General features: G+C 38.8%; 1 protein-coding gene across 1 annotated transcript; it reads right to left on the reverse strand.

Annotated features, from left to right (window-relative positions):
- Positions 1-1,370: 1,370 nt before the first annotated feature.
- On the reverse strand, positions 1,371-13,303 carry LOC143861852 (Acid phosphatase/vanadium-dependent haloperoxidase-related protein). The gene is made up of 5 exons (XM_077372798.1): positions 13,065-13,303; positions 12,793-12,949; positions 7,830-7,880; positions 7,144-7,236; positions 1,371-1,747 (listed from the first exon to the last, which is right to left on the reverse strand). Exons 1-5 carry the CDS (start codon positions 13,205-13,207, stop codon positions 1,682-1,684), a joined length of 510 nt encoding a protein of 169 aa, XP_077228913.1. The 5' UTR covers positions 13,208-13,303; the 3' UTR covers positions 1,371-1,681.
- Between the last annotated feature and the right edge of the window lie 12,229 nt (positions 13,304-25,532).

The raw sequence follows: 25,532 nt of genomic DNA on the forward strand, positions 1-25,532 counted from the left end.
CATCAGCTCTGGAGCTTTTGGCGTATTGGTAAGGTATCTAATGATTTTTTTGAAAAAGATAATATAACTCTAATCCCAAAGATAACCTTATGGTGATTAACTCTGCTAATCTGGTAACAACAAATCTAAGACATTGATTAATGCCTTGACGTAAAAGGCCAACTCGTTGCCAAATGAAGAGGTTACAATGCCGTGCCTTGCCCCAAAAATGAGGGATGCCATTGAAAAATTGATCTAAACCATTCATTTTCTGGCCCCATGGTAGATAGGCTGTGCCTGAAAATGAGGGCTGTTGAGTGATCATAACCCATTCTTTTCTCTGGCCCCATTATAGATAGGCCGTGCCCCAAAAATGAGGGTTGGTGGATGATCATAATGCCTTCAATTTAAGAAGATTTGTGGTGTCTATTTTTGGTGGCCCACTACATCGACGAACCTGATTTTGCTAGTGTGGCCCATTCCCATTACATCGAAGTGCTGATGCAATTTTAACATGCATAAGTTCCCCAGAAACCTTTTCCTATTTTAGGCTAGATCTCATGGATGGTCACAGCCCACCAGCTAACACAGTAGATTATCTCTATCCTAATAGATATATTTTGCATCATATGAAAGCTACAAAGTCGATGGTTAAACTTCCCTTTGGACTTGCAATCAGCTGTGGACTAATGGGTATATTTATGTTTAATATAGAGTCCAATGATCAGTTTGGACTCGCGCTGGGCTTTCAAAATCCAAAGCAAACAAAGCCCAATAGTTCAAAGAAAAAATTTGATTAAACAAGTTTTCTAACAGCCAATAGATTTTTAAGTTTGTTGGATAGTCTCATCAATGGCCATAAGAACTCTTTCATGTAAATGGGTGAGTATTGGATGTCCTTTAAGATTTGCTGACAGTAAGCTAATAGAGAGGTGGATTGGCTCACTCGGTTGGGAGTTGGTAAGGTAGAAATGATTTTCATCTATGTTCCTCCTCAAGGCTTTACTTCCGGCTCATTTTCCTTTTCAGTTTTGCTGTCTTCTCTGTCTTTGATTTCCTATACCATCTCGGTTTTGTGTTGACATTTTGGCTAGTTTTAGTGCATATACCATTCAAAAAAAAAAAAATTGAGAGGGAGAGGTAGGTGCCATTAAGAAGCACCTGATGGGGGTACTCTGATAGGCTGAGGTCAGGCTAGGGATGCAACTTTGTTGGGTCGGTTTGAGCTTTTGCTGAAAAATGAATTGGAATCAATCCGAACCCGACCTAATTTTATGGTAAAAAGCTCAACCCGAAATCGCAAAAATTGACCCCAATTACACCCCAAGTCCAGGCTGAGCCACAAATTCATGCGAGGCAGCAGCCCTGGCCTATCACAGACTGCACTGCTATCCACCTGGACATACCATTCCTCATATAATATCAAGATCCTATCACTAGTAAATGACACATTCCCATTGGTGCAAGCAACAGTGGCCCACACCCATTCTCATGGTGCGTCCCATATCACTTCCACCAAATGGAACGAGGTCTCAACTTGTGTGTATCCACATTTTCCCCATATATATCTCCACATTCCTTGGCTGGAAGAATAACACTGCAGTGTAAAGATACATATAGGTAAAGCTACTCAGCAGTGCCAGAAGCTCACAGAGAAGAGGTAATGCTGATAATCCTGTTTGTTGATCCTTGACACCAGAAATCAAGTTGGAAGGGATTTTCTCATCAAATAGGATACTATACATCCCAAGACGGCACCGGCTGCAACCTGCACAAAACAAGTTAGGAAATCAAACAAAGCCCATTAATGAGTAGTCTTTTCTCAACAGGGAAGATCAGTGGCACCAATTAAACTCTGAAAGTCATAATTATAAGCTGACAAGATTAAAGAAGAAACATTTAAGGGAAAGAGATCATCAAAAGAAAGGAGCGCATTGAAATGTTTTGAGTTAGGCAATCCCACACCTACCTAAACTGGATAACTAGTCATTCAGACATTTCCCACACTCAGTGGCTCGAACCTAGGAAATAGAGAGGACTGTATGGCAGAGGGGGGAGTGAGGGCATAAGGAGCAAACAATAGAGACTGACAGATGCAGTATGTTTTGCAAGGATGTGGTAATCAGTGTGAGGTAACAAGCTCAAGCTGGTGAATGACAGTGGAGATTGAATTTTCCTCTCTATATTGATAACTAAGTTTACTCTTACCAGAAGGAAGGTATCTACATTCCCAAGTAGTTTTTCAATAGCCAATGCACATATAAGTTTTCAAGAAAACTTTGTCAGGGTAGAAATAAGTTTCAGGTTCTGAATTTAGAAACAAGGGGTTGCCCTCAAATATCTTATAGCTGGCTGAAACAAAGATTGACTATGCTCAGGTGCTAGTCACCGAATTAGGTGAAGTGCTTAAGGAATTGGTTCTGTCAGCCTTCAAGCTTCCCAAACACTAAGATCACTGAATTTGACCCGTAGGGCAAGTAAGAGTACAGAAACAGTGGATGAACTGCCTTGTTACAGATTAGCACCAAACCACCAGAGCAAAACCCAGGCCTGAATGTGGCATGGATCACATTATGAGTTTAGCCAGCCACTAGTGTACGAGAATTCAACTTTACCTCAATTGAACATAGCGTCCAAGCTTAAGAAACGAGGTCAAAGTCAGATACAAAAGTCATAATGTTCAGATCCAGAGTTACACATGAGTAGAATCTTGACTAGTTAATCATAGGTCTTTTGATGATATCAAGTAAGAAATTCCCACAATGAAAGGGTAATGGTAATGAAAATACAATCACATACGCAATGATCAGAACTGCCTTTTTCTCTTTATTGTTAAATTAAATTCTGTTTAATGGATGTAATTCTCGGAAGATCTGTCTTAATCAAACCAGCAGCTTGAGCAGGCAATTAAGAAATCTAACAATCAGACCTGAGGTGCTTTTGCCCCGAAATTCTGCCTCAGAAGTTCTACTCAAATCACCCAGAACTGGTCCTTAGGTGGGCATTGGTAAACCTTCTGCATAATTCAGCCAACTTCCCCATAGAAATTTACACCAAAATGGAGCTTTAACTTGGAGAATTGAAGTTCATTACCAGAGCTGACTGAATTCAGACAGAATTCCACCAAAATTCGAGGATCACTTAGCGGCTGTTTGGATACATGGATTTTAGAATCCAGGTTTTAGTTTGAAAGTGGAATTTTACAATCCATTTTATTTTTTGAATGGCAAATAGAATTTATTAAAAAACAGAAGGTCCCTGAGGAGTGCTCTTCTTACAACCCAATAGACATTAAAAATGAAGAAAAGAACTAGGGGGGAAGATAATCAAAATATAAAATAGCTCAAGACTCTCTTTGCTCGCCCCATCTCTCGCAAGTTTGTCCGCTTCTCCATTGGCGGACTGCCGAACATGCAAAAATGAGATCGGAGCCGCCCCCAATCTATCCTGAATTTCATCAAAATAGGCAGCAAATCTCCAAGGTACCGCTTACCACGAAGCCATCTAATGACGTTGAGAGAATCCCCTTCCACAACCACCCTGTTCAAGTCACCATTGTGTAATAAATAATGGATTTTAAGTAAGAAATCCATCCCTCCCCCGCGATTTCTAACACCTGGGAATGGGATGATCTCCTACTCTTTTGCTCGACAGAAAAAAGAGCGAGAAATCAGAAAACGGCGGACGGTCTCCTTCTCTCGACTCCCATCCTGGATTTTGAGGAAATCCAAGATTCTAAAATCCACGTATCCAAACGGGCCCTAATGGATACCTCCCATTTTGTATTTGGATTTGGAATTGAGTTTTGAATACAAATTGAATAGATCCGGCAGCTCATGTAGAGGGAGACAGAGAGGGAAGGAGGTACTTCCTAGTGGAGGGGAGAGGTTGAGAAGCAAAGAGGGTGAAGGAAACTGCCATATCTGTGGATTTCCAATTTCTTATTTCCACAGCAAATTTAGAAATCTGATTGTTTTCACTGTCAGCTGCTGAATTAGAAATCCAAGAATTTGATCCGATCCAAATTACAATGCAAAAAGGGCTGCAAATGTGAGAAATCCAAATCAAAATCTTCTCGGCATCCAAACGGGCCCTTAGAGAATGTAATGAAAAGAAACATTCCAGGACAGCTAGTTCAGATTTTGAGTCACCGATACCCTTAGGACTGTTATATTTGCATATACCTTATCCATTAGCCTATCTAATCTAGTTTGGTAGTTACTTTGGGCCCTAGATTTCTCTTTTTCTTTATTTTCCGATTGCATCCTGATCATAAATTTATTGCTGCCCATATTTATCTTTATTGCTCTCTTTTGGTGTGACGTGTTATGGAAAATTTCATGCTTGGATAGATTTAAGATCATTGATGAAAATTCTTTAAAGACTAACTCTGAAGTCAATTTGATCAACTTTATGTGAAGATTAACCCATTAAGCTAAAAAAGTTCTCCGAAATAACCCACGAACCCCCAGGTTTGCACCAATTCATCAGCAACATAAATGAACTAGGTGCATTAGAGAGTCCAAAAAGGCCTTACCATTCATTCATACCCATCCCTAGTTTTGAAAGTCGTCTTCCACTCATCACCTGGTCGAATTCGAATGCAGTGCTATCCACTCTTAAGATCAATCCCACTGAAGCACCACTAAGTTGGTCCAACATGTCATCCAGCCTTAGAATAGAAAGGCAGTACTTGATACTAATAGTAATCAGGTTGATAGCTTTACTATCAATGCACATGCACCATGACCCATCTTTTCTTGGGGTGAAGAGGTTGGTACTAAGCAAGGACTAGTGTCGATGGGCAGCCTTTGACAACAGATGAACAGCAACTTGTCTTTGAGTTAACGGGTAAGCTTAACCAAGAAGCTGCTGAAATTTGATCTCGTACTGGTTGCTAACCAGTCATCAAGAAGAGAAGATAGTCTTCCCAAAAATAAAAATTCATGAATGGTATTTTCTCACTTTCAATTTCATTGAAAATCTCCTTTTTTGTGTGTCTTCCACGTAAGTATAGAGATCTCCCAAAAGGGTAAACCATCAAAAGTTCAAAACAGCATGGACCCCCCCCCCCCCCCACCCCCCGAAAAAAAAAAGAAAAAAAAAAGGACCTCCTAAAGATTTCAAACAGCATGGAATTCTAAGCAAACCACTCTTTCAATATAAAGGACAAACTTCTTCCCAAAACAAGATTCCAATTAAAGACAAACTTCTTCCTAAACATAATTATATAAATCCTCAGAATACTATTTCTCGTGTTCATTAATTAAAAACTTGGAAGTTTTGGGTGAGAAAGGTTTTTTCTACTCTCTTTTTTCTTTTTGTCAAAATTCATATGTAGATATCTAGGGGGAAACTAATAATTTTTGGTAGTTTTGTTTGGGTATGAACATGCTTTAGTCTCCCCTCTCCTAGCCTTCTTCCTTAAGCTACCAACCTCATCTCTGAGGTTAGAGCTAGGCCTTTATGTCTGAGACTTAGATCTGAAAAGTGTTCCACTACAAACATCTGGCCAGGGTTTTGCACATTCTGAATCATAGTTGCTAGAGTGGGAGCGACTGTGAGAAGCGATGCGGGAAACAGAAGCTGGAAGCGAGGGTTTTAGAAAAGAGAAAATGCAGGAAGTGAAAAGGTATAAAGAAAGCAAAGAGGAAACATGTGGGAAGCGTCAACAGAAAGTATGCAATAAGACTCAATGGAAGCGAACAAGAAGTGTATAGAAAGAGTAGAGTTATTGTAGGTTAGGGAGGAAGGGTTAATGTAGGGAGGATTACTAGTAAAGAATACTTCAGGAGTGATTAAAATTACAAGTTTTAGGCATTTATAGTTTTACATTCTTTTTATTCAGGTAGATTTAATTTTGGGTTTTTGAAAAAAAGATCCACATGTTCCATTTGAAACTTAAATGAGTTTTTTAGTTTTAAATGCACTATTTTTTTAAATATGGTCCTTTGGTGTTATAAAAGGCCGAAAACACTATTTTAGGAAAAAAAATCCCTTAAATAGGAAGCATACTCTTAATTAAGAGGAATTGTGTAGGAAGCGTGCTTCCTTTAAATTTAGGAAGCAAGAAGAACTAAGCTTCCGAAGCAAGTTTCTGGGGAAGCAAGCATCATATCCAATTAGGATGTTTCCCGCAACTATGTATTGAATCCCTGCAATCGATTGAGCCTTTCGCAGTCACTTGATTAAGATCTCCTTTGGACAATTAGACGGTAATTATGTGCATGGTTTCCAAATTCTGGGAAAAAAAGGATTGAAATTTGCTTCAACAACTTACATAAAAAAAAGGTCATGTATATGTAGGGCGAATAACAACCTCACGTTTCTTTTCTTTGAGATTTGATTTTTGATCTACCTTATGTCCTTACGCCCAAGAACTCAAGAGACATTGATGGATTTAGGAGGCAAATAAAGATGCTACCCACCATATGGAAGATGAGACAACATATTAGGTTTTTATAACATGATGCTTACGAGAATAGCAAAGTAATATCTAGTGATACGGCGGAGACATTAGAACATGTTATCTTGTCACTATTTTGTGGTGTCTTCTCCAGCAATTTAAGGTTTGGAATCCCGCGACAAGGGTTTGTAGATGCATAAATTATCTGACTCCTGCCACTTAATGAGAATTATCAACACGAACAACAAAAAAATTATCTGTGGTAAAAATCAATCATTTAATGCCATGATATACACAATAATTGTTCAATGATCCCAAAGAAGCATTCAAGCTCTATCATGGACATTGTAAATGTAATTGCTACTTAACTAAAGATGCTGAAATAGAAAAAAAATTCTGGTAATATTTTCAATGCCAACACGGTCTACAAGCATTATGAAAAGATAACCAAGACCTGAAAACGCTCACAACACCACACCTAAGATTAAGCATCACCACAATGCCCTCTTATAGAACATTTTCCCTTACTACTGAATCCATCACACAAGCATAGAAGTGGAACTAAACAAATTCAAAATCTAACAGTTCAAATAAAAAATCCAAATTCAATTACTGACAAGCCATGGATATAATGGATTCAACCTAATATGAAGCAGAAACATAATATCCATGGAAGCATACTAATATTTCACAATGAATGATCAATGAACAATTTGAAAACAAATGCAGCATCAACATGAGCTATGTCTGTAACAGACCTGAAGTGGCGTATGACCTAGAGGTTCGCGTAAAGGCCTGATATTAGATAAAGGGTGTTCTTCAGGTAGCTCACAGACAATTTGATTCAGCAACTGCAATTAACATCACATACAGTAACTTCAATGAGAACCAGATGAAGGAATAAGCAAGAATATACATGTGAATTGGTATGGGTGTGTTGTAAAAGGATAATTTTTTCTGTTCTCCAAGATTAAATGAATAGATCATCCAAACAGCAACAGAAGTGGGTCCCATTGATGAATTCGGGTCCTTGTGAATAGCATATTCAAGAATACCAGTAACCATCCTAAGGATATCTACCATTCAAAAAAAAATACCAAGACACCAACATTGTCTTCAATGACACTTAAAATAACAGAAGATGAATACATGAGGAAAATGGCAACATTGTACATCTATACCACTGACAACTTGGAGTCGATGCAGAAAAAGCTATAACCCACATGAATTATTTTATTTGGGGGATCCCAGTAAAATGTGTTTTACACTGTTTTTTTTTTTTAAGTGAATGTGTTTTACATTGTTTTAAATCTATTTGTGGATAACCAAAGCAACACACTACATAATAAACAAACTTCTCCAAATCCAACAACTTTTGAAACTAGAAAAACAAGTAATGCACATACACAACTAGAACATATTTGTTTGTCAAGGAAGATCTGACCTCAGCATGACGACCAGCATGAAGCCTAACTCCAGATGCATCATACATTACCTGCATAAATTTAAAAATAATTAAACCTAATAGACAGGCTGAAATAATTGCAGTAACACGGCAGTAGTTAATATAGCAACAAAAACAAGTAGCAAAAATAAAATGAGAACATAAATAATTACGGTTTTTGAGACATAACACAACAGAATGATGGCATACAAGTATCCATGTAATCAAAGAGACCATAAGAAAAGAGGTATTTACAAAGTGCTTATATGGCCTATCCGTCAGTGTAAGAATGCAGTAAGATCCAAGAAGCACATTCTAATTTTAAAGACAAAGTGAAAGAGCTTACTAGAAGTCTGGTACGTACATAAGATGGAAAGCCCAGTAGTTAAGTGTAAGCATCCTGTATCTGATTCCTTTAAAGCTTTTGCTTAGACAAAGTGAAAGAGCTTACTCCTTAAAGCTTTTGCTTAGCTTGATCTCCTCACAAGACTCGGGGAAAGAAGTCGTCATTATTACTCTAAAGATAGGAAGGATCAAAGCCCATTGAATAACCGCATTGGATAACCACAGAGAAAATTTGCCTCTGCAAGCCGTGCCGTCCCTTTGAGACATCTTTGAAAACTCTCTTGTTCTTTTCCTTCCAAATTAGCCAAAGAGTGGCAACAAAGAAAAGGTTCAAAAGAATCTTATCTCTGGAAGACCACGGGGCAAAAACCCACGACTTGACATGGTCAGTAATGTGACCAGGTAGAACTCAACTAACTCCGAAGAGGCCTAAAACAAAATACCAAAGATCGTGAGTGAAACTGCAGCAGAGCATTAAATGGTCAATAGACTCAGCGACAGAAATAACGCACAATGGTTGACAATGATCTTATGCCTATGGCAGAGGTGGTCAATGGTGAATATCTTATCGAGGTATGCTGTCCAAAAGCATTACCCTCAACGGAGTTTTAACTCTCCAAACTTTTCAAGCATGCAAGAGAATATGAGAAAGGACAAGGTGATTGAAAAAGAAGCATACAATGAAAGTACCGACCAATGTTAATCTCCAAACTCTTTTATTATTTCATTTTTTCTTAATATAGATCAAATTGATTTTGGACAAAATAGAAGCTACAACATCTATCTCCCAATCAAAAAAAGTTTCTTCAGAATCTCATGTTTCAATCCACGGTCACATTGGTTTTGCAGAAGAAATATGCCAGGCTACTCTTATGGGATGCTCCCTCTCTTCTCCATAGTTCCACAACCATTTCCCCAATGGGCTTTGTTCATCAATCTTAACTTTCTAAAGCTAAGCCCTCCCACTTTGACTATTCGCATAAATCATCCCAATTTACTATGTGATATTTTCTGCTATTTTTACAGTAAGTTACTGTAAAATTGCTCGAGTTTGTGGATCACTGATACCGGGCACAAGAATAATAACGAGAGAGAGAGAGAGAGAGAGAGAGAGAGAGAGAGAGAGAGAGAGAGAGAGAGGTTGGTGAGGACAACCTTGATCAAAGTGATTCTTCTGATTACAAACTTTTTCCGGGGAGCTAGTTTTCTTTCCACTCTCCCGATCACCGGATGCCACGAGCTTTTATTTGGTCTTTCAATACATAGTGGAATGCTGAGATATGAATTTGGGATGACACCTTTCATGCATCCCAGAGTTTCTATGAACATCTCGATCTCCTGATTCCAATGTAACTCCCATGACTAAGGACTTAGCAAGGTATACCCTTCGTCCAAACATCTCTTCAAAGTATCTAAGAATGGCCTATAAGTTTCTAAAACTCCAAATATAAGGGCCGCTAAAGAGTAATGTGTCATTTGCATATGGAATATGAGAGATTTCTACCCCTGACTGTCCAATGTTGAACCATTCGATCAAACCCCTAGATCTAGCCCTATCCATCATTCTGCTCAGTCCCTCTGCCAGGATAGTAAAAAGAAAAGGCGGTAAAAGGATCTCATTGTCGAGGGCCCTTAGACATCTTGAAGAAACCATTGGGAATCTAATTGACCAAAATTGAACACCAAGCCAACTACATATAATTATTTATTCAACCTCTCCATTTCCAGTTGAACCATATTCTACTCATAAGGTAGTCAAGACACTTCAACTCCACCCTCTGAAAGGCTTTTTTAATATCTTTCTTATAAAGAACTCCCAGTTTACCTGATAGGTGATAAAAATCAATGCACTCAGTTGCAAGAAGTGCTTCGTCGAGGATTTGTCTTCCCTTGATTAACGCACTTTGGGTTATGGAGAAGATGTCTCCCAGTGCATCATGAAGCCTACCAGCCAAAACTTCGATCAGGATTTTATAAACAGGGGCTTAAAAGGCTAATAGGAACATAATCATTCAGGTGATCAGCACCATATTTTTTTGGGAATTAGGGCAATGAGTGTGGCAACCGTACACCTGTTTTAAATAATGTCATCATAAAACTCATCAAAAAGATCCATTATATCTTTTTAATCCAATTCCACACTAATTGGTAGAAATCCAAGTAAAAACTATAGAGCCTAGGCACTTTGTCTTTTTCAGAGAGGATATGGCTTCTTTAAGTTCCTCCTCTGACAAAGGTCTTTCGAGCCTAGCCCTGATCTCCTCACCCAAATTCTTGCACTGTACATTTTCTGCGTTAAGAAGGCATTGTTCCTAATGTGATTTGGTCTTTTAGTGGAACAATAGGGGTGGCAGATTCTAATGAGGCAGAAGTAAGGGCAGTATTCCAAGGTATCAAACTGCTTAATAACTAGGACATGAATAGGGTGGTGATAGAAGGGCCCCCCCTCAATGTAATTAGATGGCTCAAAAATCGACTCAATGTTCCGTGGAGATATGCGGCTTAATTTGATGAGATTCAGGATAGAATTGGAACCTCCTCCATATCCTTCACACATATAAGGCGATCAACAAACGGAGAGGCTGACAATCTTGCTAGAGAAGGTGTACATAGGGAGAGAGTGGAGATTTTCGATTTCCTCCCTCCCTAATTATTATTTTTTGTTAAGCTTGCTATTGGCTTCTCTTCTTGTTGTCTATTGCGAGACTTTCTCGGTCTCAGTTTTTATCAATGAAGTTTCTATTACCATTCAAAAAAAAGAAAAAGAAGAAGGGGGCATTGTTCCTCAGAGGAATACAACTTTTCAAAAATGAGACAATTTCCTAAATATGGTCGTCTGATCCTCTACTCTTGTATCATTAGTCTCAAGTCTCAACGAAAGGATGCTATTGTTCCGTCTTCTTGAGCTATCAATGCTATGTAAATATGCAATGTTATTATCTCTCTTTTAAGCAAGGTAATATGTGCATGCTTAAGAAACCAAATCTGTTGGGTTTACAGCTTATCAAGAACTTGGTATGCAAGTCCTCGGTTTGTGGTATACCACAATTAATGAGAATTTGGCAACAATGATAAGGGTGGTTGAATCTTGTAAACTTGCACCGAAGGATTTGGGTTTACAGCTCATCACTTGTTTGGAAATAAGGCGGTTGAATGTTGCAAACTTGCATCGAAGGATTTTCATCCTTCAAATCAATTGCCAGAACGGATGCTATATGGTTCCCCAAAAGAACAAGTAATTTAGAAGAAAACATGGTAAACAACAAAAGATTTCGGATTTCTTCACACCAAAAGAAAAGCTAGAAAATGGTAGTTGGGTAGTGAGCTAGGACAATAGAGGTGTTATGCTACCCTCCACACACTTAAAGAGAAAAAAAAACAACTAGAAATTTTGAAAACAACCCTATGTTTCAACCTGTGGTTTGCCCACCGGTAGATCATTGGAGCCAACTGAGTCAAAAGAAGAAAGGGAAAAACCACAATCAACAAGAAGTTGACATATGTTTCTAAGAACCCATTAAATCTGCCTGCACTACACTTAACTAGCTAGCAGGCATGATTCTATGAAATAAACCCATCGCAGTTCTTTTATTGGGCATAGCTGGATCCATCTCCACATTGTTTTGCAATACATGCTCAAAAAATGGCTAACTTTCTTTCATGTACATCAATTTTTCAATGAGAATATCTACAAGGCGATCAAATGGCATAGGTGTCACATCAATTACACAGCATCAAGACAGACCAACATTCTAAAAGAAGCTACAGGATGAAAAGTTCCGCAACCACATCAAACTCCAGCAAATTATAAGCACACAAAGATCACATACTCCGGGCATTCCAAAAGAAGCACATGAGGAAATTCATTTGAAGCAGTTCTCGTAATGTATGCACTCATTCATGGACTGAGCGGAAGATAAAAAAACACAATAAAACAAAATGTTAGAATATGCACGGGGTTGAAATTCACCGCAGGATCATTTAGTGGTAGATTAGGCAACCAGACCAGATTAGGCCATGTTTGTTTAAGATTATGCCAACCGATTGTGAGTCCAAAATCAATTATTTGACTTAAACTTACGTTTAATTTTGAATCCATTAATTGGTTTTAGACTCACAATCAGTTGGCATAATCTTAAACGAGCCTTCTTGGGGCTGTCCATTTAAGATTATGAAAATTGATTGCGACTGTCAAACAGATTATTGGACTGAAAATTACATTTAAATTTGAGTCCAATAATCAGTTTGGCACCCAACATCGATTGTCATAATCTTAAACGAACAGGGCAATCTGGTGGAGGGGTCCTTTGTTTCCCCTTTTCTCTGCCATGGATGGCCTCCCAATTAAGTTTAAGTCAAATAATTGGTTTTGGACTCACAATCGGTTAGCATAATCTTAAACGAACAGGGCAAATCTGGTTAGATTAGGATATTCTATTCTTATCTCTTTCCACAGTTATCACTTGCTACTATGTTTATAATGTAAGTACTCCATATAAGCACAATTTGAGATTGATTGTAATCTAAGAAACCAAGACTAGTGAAATTCTCAATTTTATCACAAAAAAACACACAAATAAACAAATCCATAAAAAAGACCTAATTAACAAGTACATACAACAGCTGCCAATACTACAGCTAGGGCAAATGCAGATCCTCCAGTTCCTTGTTGTAAACCGATTGCAACGGCGAGAGCGGTCACGGTTGCTGAATGTGACGAAGGCATTCCACCTGATCCAAGTAGCCTTTTCGAATCCCATCTTTTCTCCTTATACCTGTAACAAATAGTTTCAGATTGTCTAAAGAAATTTTAAGATAAAATTAGGGTTTGTAGATAAAAATTAGGGTTTGTAGAGAGAGAGAGAGAGAGAGGGAGGGAGAGAGAGTAACCAGGTGGTGAAGACTTTGAGAAATTGACCGATGGAAAAGGCAAGAAATGCGGAGACGAGAGGGAGATTTGTGAAGAGGGATGAAGGAGAAGAGGATTTTGAATGAGAGGGGAAGGCATCCGCCACTGTTATCACCTCATCCATCTCCAATCGTGAGAATAATGATTTTGATTTGGGTTTATCCTCCCTCTCTCTTTCTCCCTCTCTGTACGATATCTTTTTGTCTCGTTCACCTTTTTTTTTATTTAATTATATATATAGGAAGGAACCTTCATTGCCAACTGTGTGGGGCCACGCATGAAAAAGGAATGATATTGGGATGCAACAACTACCTGCTCAACGAAAGGAATAAATGGCCAATGAGGCAGGCAGAGAATAATAAAGGATAAAAAAAGGTAATGGTTTTCGCACTCCCTTATTTTTATAACCACACTACTTTTATTATTTTACGAATAAGAATGGCAATCATAAATCTAACCAAAAAAAATACCATGTTATGACTTTCTACAAGATCAACGGTCTTGACTTCACAAAAATGCCTCCTTAGCCCCCTATGGGAACCAAAAATTGCCTTTTACGATCATTTCTCCTGGTCCTCAATTATTAGCTCCTTAAAGGCTGTTTACAATTAAAAAAAAGACTGCTTTTATCAAAACAATGGAGTGTGAATATCATTTCCCAGACTAGAAAGAGGATGACTGCTAGTGCCACTCTCCTAGGTCTTCATATTGTGAGCCATGGTAAGAACATGTTACAAATGATCCAACCCTTGAAGGGGCTTCAAGCGTTTTACTCCGTGGCTTCAAGCGTTTTACTCCGCGGATAGAACCCGGGCCCTTGATCACACACATTCCAGATGGGCAATGAAAAGCTGAGAAAAATAGTTAGGAAAATGTTACTAGCATTTCTCAAATAATAATAACTATGTTTATGCCTTTTTTTTTCTGCTTATGTATATCTTTTCTTTTTTTTATTCTTCTACTAGTAAACGTTTTAAACAAGAGAACGACTTTGAGACATTGATGGAGGAATTCAACTTAGACTTTGGATTAAACCCATAAAAAAGAACAACCGAAAAAAAAAGAAGGGAAAATTACATTTACACCCCCTCTAGTTTTTGACATATCCACTTCCACCCCTATTTTGATGGGCCCTGACATAGATAGGGTGTGCCCAAAAAATCAGCTCCATCGGATCATCCTAACCCTTCAATCTATGGACGAACCTTCAACTGAAGGGGCCTACTTTAAACAAATTGAAACTACAGGGGTGTATTTTGTCACGTTTTAAACTATAGGGGTGGAAGTGGATGTGTCAGAAACTAGAGGGGGTGTAAATGTAATTTTCCCAAAAAAAAAAAAAGAGAGAGCAGCTCAGCAACTGATAGCAACCCAAACAAAGAGGAAAATAAAATAAAGCCCTAAAAAGCTTGTGATTAAGGAGTTTTTATACGGTGTGGTCGTACTTGCACTCTCTTATGTTTGGATGATCCAAACCATTCAGTTATTTGGTCCAACATAAATATGTTGTTGATAAGACCTGTGCACCTGCAAGGGAAGAAGAAAGCCAAGAAAACCAAGTTCCCCACTTCTGAGGGGGGAATTCCTAGCAATACTGCCAATATTATTCTGGAAATTCTAATCCCTATTTCATACCAATGTCCAGGCTTCGTATCAGTTGTGCTCAGAAAATCGTCCCTATAGAATGTTCCCAACCCTCCAATCTGCTGAGGGAGGTCATATCACAGAAATCTCTTCAGATCTCAGATGGTCGAGATCATCCTATGGATATGATTTCTTGGCCGCACAACTTATTTAAGGACATGATAAATGAATGGTTTGGATGATCTAACCATGCAGGTCCCACTCCAATTTTTTTTTAAAATACGGTGCTGACACCATATAATATCATGGGATTAAGATTGTTTATAATTTTGCTTTTTCACAAATGATATGGTGGCTGAACCTCTATTGGAAATTTTAAAGAATTTGAAAAGTCAAAAGTGATTTTTGCCTTGTCTTTAAAATTTAGAGGAAAATATTCAAACTCTGGTTTCCCTCTTATTTCAAAAACTAGTGACTTTTGAGTGTTTTTTTAAATGAAAAGATTCTTTTTAATACCCAAAACAGTTTCCATTTTACCCCATTAATTGCTAAATGGTTATGATAATAACACCTATTAAAGTTGCAAAACCGTTTCATCTCCAACAGTCACAAATATGAATGTTGGAAGAGAAACGTTCAAGGCTCTTAATGGTGGCTTTTCTCAACATTAATACCCATAAATGGTGGCTCTTTCCAACAGACATTTTGGTGTCTATAAAAAGGAAAAGAGAATACGGTTTGGGTAAGGCTAAGAGTTTTTGGGTCTACGTTTGGGGTGGCTTTTGCCAACAGAAAAAGAAAGAGGTTTACACAGAAAAAGGGTTATGTTTTCTGGTTTTGCTTCATCTCCTTCTGTTCCTTCTGTGTCTGAGCACAGTTCTATGGTGGTTCTGGGTGGACCAGTCAGCGAGTGCACGTGGACTGGAGCCAACTTTGGTTGTTTTATCTTGGAGCATCGGTTCGCGGATCCTGGTTGCACCGGTAGGGGGCGGATACGATTCTTAAGGAGAGTGAGCAGTGGCACGACTCAGCCTTCTTCTTCTTAATCGGGTTTCCCATAAACGTTTTTCCATTAAAAGAGATAAGTGCAATATGTTTTCCATGTTTTATTTCAATTATGGTTTAATTTACAATACATGGATTTTTGGCTTCGACTTGCACTGTTTTGAGGTCGAGTAACATGTTTTCGTTTCAAGTAACGTGTTTTGGGTTCAACTAAGCCATATATCATTCTTTCATTATTTGTTTATAAGATCTGTAAAAATCTGATCTGTCTATTTTATCCAATAGTCTTAAGAATCATATTTGGGCTTCTTAAGATATGGATTCTATCCAACAACCTCTAAAGGCGAGAAAATTACAAGTGTGGACATATTCAACAATCCAGATCATCCATTTGTTTGTCCCCCACAGAGATTAGAAGAGGCCGCAAATATCTTCTCCCTTACGATCCTAACTCTTGAGAGCGTGGATGAAATTGATAGGATTATCTGAAATTTTGTGTGGAGCGGGCCTACTACTTTAAAAAAAAGCTACCATCCCATTGCTTGGAACATGGTTTGTAGACCAAAAGATGAAGGACACTGGGATAAGAACTCCTCTTGCAGCCTATTTGAAGTGCCTTTGGAGAGTCATCCACGAGAAGGAAAACTCATGGGGCAGAAACTTCTGGTGTATAAAGCCCCCCGAACAACCTCTCTTTTGCTGCGCGGGGGGGGGGTGGTTAGGGGGGCATTTTCAAGAGCATAGAACTTGCAAGGGAAAATATATGTTCGGATGGGGAGGGCATAGACTTTTGGAGACAACCTTGGCATCCGGACAGGCCCATCAGTTCCGAATTGTCAATAGGTTCTGTGATAGCTTCCATCCCTCAAAATGCTGAAGTGAAGCAACCCCTTAACAACGGGGAATGGGATGATATCATCAACAATCCTTGGCTGGCTGATTTAAAACTCATCCTAAATTCATCCCTCATTATCCCAAGAGGCGAAAATACTCCTGTATGGAAGCCTTGCAGGATGGACTTTTCACTATGAGATCTGCTTGGAACCAGTTGAGGCTAAAGCACCTGAAAATCAAGTGGCACTCTTCTGAGTGGTTTAAGGGTCACATACCTAAACATGGCTTCACAACTTGGCTGGCAATGCAGCACAAACTGGCCACGAGAGACAGGTTAATATTTCTTGGCGTGTCCCGTTATACCAGTTGTCTCTTTTGTAATTCGGAAGCTGAATCTCTGAATCACCTTTTCTTATCTTGCTCTTATACCTCTTGGATTTGGAGATCAATCCTTTGGCGCTTCTCCTACAGGAGAAACCGAATCCCACTCTTCATGGAGTAGAAGAATAAATGAGGATGACTTTCCCTAGCAATGGTCAATCTGCTAAAGCTATCCGCCCAGCTTTCGGTGCCACTGTTTACTTATCATGGATGGAGCGAAATGGGAGATTCCATGGGAAAACCTACAATCACAAACAAAACATTCTCCTCAACGTAATCAGCCTAGTCAAATTGAGAGAACACTTCATTTGAATCTCAAAGACAACCCAAATCAATGAAATAATTTGATTGCTAGTAACTTGGGGCTTCCCCTATTCCCCATGACCAGAGAACAAAAGGATTAATGTTGATGTAAAAAGGCTGACCTTGGATGGATGAAAATCAACACTGACGCCTCCCTGTCGGATATGGGGGTGGGCATTGGGGGCTTAATCCGGAACCTGGAGGGCGAGATGGAGACCATGTTCTCCTTAAATAAGCCCGAGCACCAATCCATGAGCTTGAACTAGAGGCCATACTCCACGGCCTTATCCTTGCTAGGAAGAAAAAGTTTTTGAAGGTCTGGATTGAGTTAGATTCCGTGGTTGCAGTTAAGATTGTTAGTGGTGATTTCAAATGCTCTTGGAGGATGAAACCGACACTAGAGAAATTCAGGACCCACATTGACAACCTAAGTGAATGGACCATTTCTCATAGTTGGAGGGAAGCGAATTATGGTGCTGATTACCTATCTAAGAGGCTGTGTCTTATCAAAGGTGAAGATATTGTCTTTCACCAAGCCCCCCATGACCTTATGGATCTGATTTGTAAAGATGCCATTGGCACTTGCTACCCTCGTTTGTAGCTCCAATCTTTTAGTATTAAATTCTGGTTGGGGTCATGCCTAACCCCAGCTTGCCTATTAAAAAAAAAAAAACTCTTGAAAGCATGATCTGTAAAATGGTCGGTTTAGAAAATAAAAAAGACAATTTGTATAAAACTCTCCACACTAACAAATGACCGGCTTGAAAGAATGATCCCAATAAGGAAGCCAAAAGAATAGGCGGGTCGATACATAGTTGTGATCTGTGCATGTGACTTCCGGTGTGTTTGTTAAATGCTTAGTGGGATCGAAATACTTGTCAAAACACGTTGCAGTAAGCCAAATGTCAAAAGCCCCCCAAAAGCCTATCAACCAGCAGAGAGGTAAAACCCCAAGCTCCCACAAAACTACAAAACCTCGCAGTGCCAATAAGGTTGGAATGGAACAGGATGATATAGATGTGGATGAACAGGGTTTAGTCATCTTAGTTAATGCAGTATAATTTCTCTTAAACAGCTAAATAGACCAACCCAAAGCTACTGAGAAATACCTAAAACCCACTGAAAAACAACTCATCATTGTGAAAAATCCACCTCCAAAACTCACTGAATAATACTTACATACCCCCCATCATGCTGTTAATAAACACACCCCATCATGCTGTTAATTAACACACCCCTCATCAGAGTTAATTTTTCACAACTTGTAGCCAACCACCATCAATGTGGCTAAGGCACAATAAGTACTCGCCAAGTGGCTAAAATTCATATGTGAGCCCTGTTCACGTATTAGATTTTTTAATATCACATTCCAGCACTTGAATTTGAACAATGCTGAAAAGAAATCCCAACGGGGAACCATGGAATCCATAGAATTCTCCTGAAATAGTCTGACAAATCATCGTGGACACTCATTCGCAGGCAAAGGGCCGGTGCTCTAAAAAACGAACATCAGATCAGAAAATAATGAAATTAGACCACTATCCAAGCAGGAAATGTTTCTAGGACGGGATTGAAATGATAAGTGCCAACTGGCGACTGTATCCTTGTCTACCTAAAATCGGAATTACTAGTACCCAGGTTCAAAACCCTACAATAAAAATTACTCTATGTTGGAGATAAGAGAGTTTCTCTGAGAGAGAAACTTGAGTCGGAATGTGGGATAGGGAAAACAAAAAGGGATTTGCTAGGACCATCACATGAGGCATTTCGCTTGCCGGCCGTTGCAAGAGAGAGCAGCCACACAGGCTCACTTTCAACAAATTTTGTCATATTCATTTATTCATTTGAGGTGGCTGTTCTCTCATGCAATATCCGACATGAAAAATGCCTTCTGCGATGGTCCCTAGCAAATCCCAACAATAAAAGATATTCCTAGGTATCCCTAGGAAAAAATACCATTTACATAAGTACAAGAATATCGTAGGGATAAATGGCAGCCTTACCTATGGATTACTATTCAACCCATAAGTAAAAGCTATATCCATGTAGGAAAAATTAACACCCACATGGATATGGGAAAAAGTGAACCTATCCCTACGGACGTAACTGGATTCGGTAGGAAAAGACCAATTTTGTTTTAGTGACAAGAAATCTGAATACAAGATTTACTTGATTCGACGATGTGCCTGCGTCAATGGGAGAAGATCAGTTTCAGTATTTCGGTTTAGAGTTACAAAACTCTCCTTTTTTGCACCTCAGCAAAGAAAAGCTCAGAGAAAACTCACCTCCTGTATCCCTAACATGTTGCTTAGATATCAATGTCACTATATAAAGAAAATTATCAAAATACCCGTTAGCATAGTTCGAATTGTGTTTCGTCTGTCATGTTCATTAGTATGTCAGGTGGTGTACACTTCCAGAATACAAGACATCTACACAGCATTAATATGCGGCTTATTTGATTAAATAATTATAATCTAATTTGCCAAATTGTTCGTCACTAGAAGGACGCTTGTGTAAAGCTCTTGTAATATTTTCCTTTTTTTAAGGGTAAATTTTGGAAAAGTTTACAATATTTTCCCGGTAAACTTAGTGAACTCTAGAAGAAGAACGAGGAAGAGGAGGAAGATTGTGCCTCAGTCATTAATTAACTCAAAGAAATTATTTGAAAATTTTTTCTGTTTCCACAATTTAGAGGAAATTGATAAATTTCAGGAATGACATTATAAATTAAAGGTCCTTGCAAATAAACTCAAATTGTGTTGGTTCAAGTCACTACTTTATAAAGGTCCTTGTGAATATAACTGAAATTGTGTGTGTGTGTGTTGTGTGTGTGGGGCGGGGGGGAACATGGCCTAAATTAGAAAACAAATTGTTTACATGGAAAAGAACAAAATCTCTATACATAATAAGGAGACATGAGGGTTGCATGACCCTCTCTTTAACAATGACACTTTTACTTAGTAAACAACAAGTAATGAATAATATGATAACAAGAGAATGATCATTGTGTGTGAATCTCATCGCCATCCAATCAAGATGGACGCTGAAGAGATTGATGTGGAGCCCACCATAAATCTCCACTTACTGAAAAAACAAAGCAAACCCTAATCTTGATCATACAAAGTAACTACACAGATATATCACTACAACTTTCAAACCAAATCAGCCCTCGAGACTCAAAAGGCTCTATGATAGAGCCCATGGATCTTCTTCCATGACTCCTCCCTCTGAATCTTCAACTGCTTATAGAAATTTCCGATGAACGCCTCTGCCTTCGTAAAAAGCTCTTGCCCATTGAGCTCCCCATATTCTTCTTCTTCCTCCTTCACATCTTCCTCTTTTTCATCTCCGCCGCCTATAAAAAACAGGCTTGGCGTGGATGGACACTTCTTTACCTTAAGAACCCTAATAACCGTCGGATTCTTCTCGACAGCTATAGGTTTCTCAATTATTTTCACCGAACGTTCACTACCCTTCGATACGTCACGGCCATTATCACCGCCGGCCTTCTCAGAAGAAGCGCCGGCAGGGATCGGAGAGGTAATTATCAGTTTCTTCTCCTCTGGCGGGTTTGAGAAGGCGCCAATAAGGCCAGACTCGACGCCCAATGCGATAATCAGAAGATTAAAGAGAAGATAGAGATAAGGAGGTCTCATCGACGTCGATAAAAGTGGAGTGATGAGAAGGAGAACAATGAGAGTTATCTTAGCAACTTGAGACATCTGAAACTTCTCCATGAGGAATAGATAGTTAGTAGTAAGAGACTGAAGGGATTTCTGTTCATATATATAGAGACTCAGACAGTTCTGTTATGTAACATATTTTAGATCAACGAGCAAAGATTGTATATGTAGAAGAGAGTTAATTGGGTGATTATTGATAAGGTCGGTGGCCATATTCTCTTCCTTTTTTTGGGGTGTTGGCCTCTAGAGAGGAGGAGGGTTCCAGTGCGTTATTCTCATGTGGGTGGGGCCCAAAAGAGGCCTTTATGTGGATCTAGGTTTTACTCCTGATGGGAGGTTCGAATCTCGTGGGCCCACTCCCACTTGGATTAATGCGTGGGTGGTCCTGAAAGAAGAAGCTTTTCTCTCAGCAATTTGCATTTTTAGAAGAAAGTTCTATGTGTGGATAATCTTCTTCCACAGTCCACATTCCCAAAAGCTTTTCCAATTAGAAGGTCTAACGTTCCAACCAAATGTCCTTCTTTTCTTATTGTATTTAATAGAGAGAATTTATATGATGGGTGGCCGTGAAAACACGAGAAGTCTGAAAAAAGTAGGTACGACCCACTTTTTCTGATGATCCAAACCGTTCATCTGTTTGGGCACAACGTAAATAGGTTGTGCCCCAAAAGTCATTTCCATTGGATGATCCTAACCCTCTCATCTGAACTGATCTGAAAATGGAGATTTCCAAAAATCATTTATAGGATCTTCTACAGATCGGAGGGTTAGGATCATCCAATGGAAATGATTTTTGGGGCACAACCTATTTACGTTGTGCCCAAACAGATGAACGGTTTGGATCATCAGAAAAAGTGGGTCGTACCTACTTTTTTAAGACTTCACGTGTTTTCACGGCCACCCATCATATAAATTCTCTTTAATAGATATTTGAAAGTTAGATTGGAAAAGGAAATGAGGAACATTTAATTCAACGTGGTGGTCAGCTTTTGCCAACTTTGAGTAAACATGGCATCAAATCGAGATTTACCTGTGTTTATCCGAATCTTTCTCCCTTAAAAACGACAAGGCAAAAAGTAAAAAGTGGAGAAAGAGAAAAGAAACGGCATAGGACCAGGACTATGAGAAAATATCTGTTTGTTGAGGATAATCTCGTGAGTTGTGGCTGAGATCATTTTTGGAGTGGGGGCCTGAGTATGTGTGTTTTCTTCATCATGGCCCACCAGATCGATGGTCTCAAATGTACAAGGGTGTGACGTATGATTCCCCACGTTTGATCATAATGGTGGTTGTTCAAAATTCAAATAGTCCATGTTATTTTGATAAATACACCCCTCTTGTTTGTTTAATATGTACTGAAAGTAAGAGAAGGTAATGTGGTAAGAGTACTACTATAAGGTCATGTTTGGCAACTATGAATTATTATTTTTTTTCCTTGGAATATCAGTTTATAAAAAGAGGGTAGGGATAGTGGGAGAAGGAAAGCCTTGAGAGGTCATGAGTGAGTATAGGGTGGGAAAAGGCTGAAAACAGGGAAAAATAAATCATATTTTTTAGTAGTTTTTTTCCTTATCTTTCATCCTTCCCCATCCACTTCTTAGGCACTCTTAGATCTCTCTCACTCCCTCCATCGCCATTGAGCAACCTAAATATTCCACGGAAAAAAATTCATGATCGCCAAATGTGGCCTAAGAGAATAGTGTGTTTTAATTCGTTCTATTTTAGGGGGCTCGTATATATGTACACTTAAAATTAAGTATGGTACCCGTGTCAGTTTGACCCATCTGTCAAGTATGTAAAAGCAAAGGGAAGCGATATATCCGCCCCTTTTGATTACTTGGGACACCAGCAGCAGTGTATCAATGACGATGATGATAGATGATAAGCTCCAATTACTCTTATTCGCATGAAGAATTCAATGGAGTTGATTGTCACGTGTAGGGAATTTAACCGCGTAAAACTCACCCCTAAAAGCTAGCCTTTAGAGGGAGGGTGCCCATTCCCTTATAACCCACCCTCATCTTCATGTTTTTACCGATGTGGGACTATTTGCTTTTGCGTGGAACCCCAACAATCTCCCCCTCCATGCGGAAGCAACGTGGACAATCTCGCCCCTTTGGCAACGTGGGAACATCGAGATACTACGCCAGGGTTTCCGAGATCCTCCCCGAAGGACATTCCCACCGGGGTCCCAAGTACTCAAAAGGGGGGCGGATATATCACTTCCTAAAAGCAAATCAAGTAAGACAAAGTGATAGGGTGTGAAGCAACTAAGTTCATGGGTATATCAGTTCATTAAACATTTTTCGAAACAGACAAAACTTTAAAACAGAGGCGTGAATTTATCAAACCAATGGGTGTAGACAAAGATCTCCTCGATAAAAAAAGGGGCCCAAAATACACACGCCGAGTGCAGACATAGTTTTCATGGACGAAAGGAAGATAGCTTTGTAACAACGCCAAGATGACATTTTTGGAAGAAGGCTGCTAGCAAAATGGGATCTCGTTAGAGGGCTGCTAGCAAAATGGAATAAGAAAGTATCAAATTCTCAGTCTTAAAGAACATTTGAAGTGGTCCCTCTTCATAGAAAAAAACACAGAAAATGACAACTGGTGGAGCAATTAGACTTAGGATTTTCTAGGCAATTTAGCAGAAAGCCATTTCGCGGATGACTTTTGCAGGAGAGAGAACAGCCGCGAATTGGCTTTCCGCAAATTGCCTAGCAAATCCCATTCCACTTTATTACAAGATTGTTGCATGAGGCATTGGAATCGGAATCCTATTCTGATTATGCCCTCCCTGTATTTTTGTTAAAAAAAAGAACGGAATGTGGGAGGACTGAAATGGCTAGCATCTTGGCGGAACGAAGGGGGAAATAATGATGGAATCTGTTTCCCACCCCAAGAGGATGTATTCTGATTCCGCTCCATTTGGAATGAAAATTCAATTGGAATTTTTAATTTCTTTGTGCATTTCAGCATTTCCTTTCCAGGGAATCGGAATAGAATTCTGATTATGATTCCCATTCCGATTCCGATTCCTATTCCGATTCCGATTCCGATTCTTTTTTCCGGAAATCTAAACACAGGCTAAGAGAGCAGCGGTAGTGGGGAGCTTATGGAGGATTAGAATAACAATATTTAGGTATTTATAGTTAGAAGAATTCTAGACTGAAGGGAGCCGTTGCAAAAAAGAGGTGAAAGGGCTCCCCCATTGGCTGCAAATCACCATCATGCAAATGGGGGTGCATGATGGTGATTTGCAGCAAATGGGGGAGCCCTTTCACCTCTTTTTTGCAAGGGCTCCCTTCAATTTAGAATTCCTCTTATAGTTATATATGCTTGACATTTTAGATTTAATGATAAGTTTTTAAAAATAAATTCAAATTAGTTTTATACTAAACTTAAAATAAAATTAGTTTATAAGTTTTAAATACACTCCAAAAGCGTGTTTCAAGTTTTAGAAGCACCTCTCCTAGGCCCTGTTCGTTTAAGATTATGCCAACTGATTGTGAGCCCAAAATCAATTATTGGACTCAAAGTTAGACATATTTTTTAGTCCAATAATTGGTTTTGGGCTCATAATCGGTTGGCATAATCTTAAACGAACAGGGCCTTAGTAGTATTAGAAAATTCATAATCACTTCAATAAGAAGCGTAGTCTTACCTAAGAATTTAGCGTCTAAAGTGCTTTTAATAGTGGTGGTCTATTATATAAACTCATTCAGGGAAACATTGCTGGCAACCCTTATCCCTATTTTATCTATAAGCACTCCTACACTTGATGGTGATCCTCTTCTTATCTTTACAATTCTGATATGACTGACAAATTATAAAGATAAAGAGAGGGGATGCTTATAGAAAAAAAATGGGGTGACCATATATAGTATAGCTCTCTAGTTTTCACCATAGTTTTAAATATTGTGTAACATATCAGGTTTAAAAGGGCATCCAATATGGCCGATGTATATCCGGAATTTCAAACCTTGTTTTTTATTGATAATTGGTAAAGAAATTGATATTTACAAATTGCAATTCCTTATTATGATGTACACACCCCTTCCCTTTCTCTAAACTTCTCTTGTTTCTGTTGCAGTCACCAAATAAGCTATATCAGATAATTAAAACCGTTAAAAGTAAAAATAACAAAATATAAATATCAAACACTTTTAAAAATACAAACATTCGACATGATAAAATGGGCCCAAGATTAATGAAGAAGTTTAAGTTCTCAGAAAGATTTACCAATTATTGCTCATCACATGTGTTACGTGCCTAATCGGTTGTAACGGAAATAAACAAAGAAAATAGAAATTAGGGGGAAAGAGGTTGATTCGAGGCAACTGGACCTCCTAATGGCTCAAATTGAGAGGAACCATAAGTCTCCTACAAGTTTCCTTTGCTGTAGAATTCTTTTATTCCCCTCCTTTCATTCAATTACAACTAAATAAATACAAGTAAAAGAGAACGCCACATCACAAGTCCATCTACTCACTTACAAGACACATCACCATTAACTCTAAGACACATAGCCACTACATAATAACTAGATAATAACTAACCCCATATACAAGATTAACTTGCACACATCATTCCACCCCCCTTACAAACAACCTCGTCCGCAAGTTTGAATTGTTGAGAAAATACTTATAATCC

The sequence above is a fragment of the Tasmannia lanceolata genome, unplaced genomic scaffold, assembly GCF_043159265.1.
Source record: "Tasmannia lanceolata isolate RefF3 unplaced genomic scaffold, GAP_Taslan_0.1 ptg000037l, whole genome shotgun sequence".
Classification (NCBI taxonomy): Eukaryota; Viridiplantae; Streptophyta; class Magnoliopsida; order Canellales; family Winteraceae; genus Tasmannia; species Tasmannia lanceolata.

Excerpts from the sequence above, each read along its gene's own strand:
- LOC143861852 (XM_077372798.1), bottom strand. The coding sequence starts at position 13,207 with ATGGATGAGGTGATAACAGTGGCGGATGCCTTCCCCTCTCATTCAAAA. Across the intron at positions 12,950-13,064 it reads CTCAAAGTCTTCACCACCTG|GTATAAGGAGAAAAGATGGG; the intron begins GTTACTCTCTCT and ends TATTTGTTACAG. Across the intron at positions 1,748-7,143 it reads TAGGTCATACGCCACTTCAG|GTTGCAGCCGGTGCCGTCTT; the intron begins GTCTGTTACAGA and ends TGTTTTGTGCAG.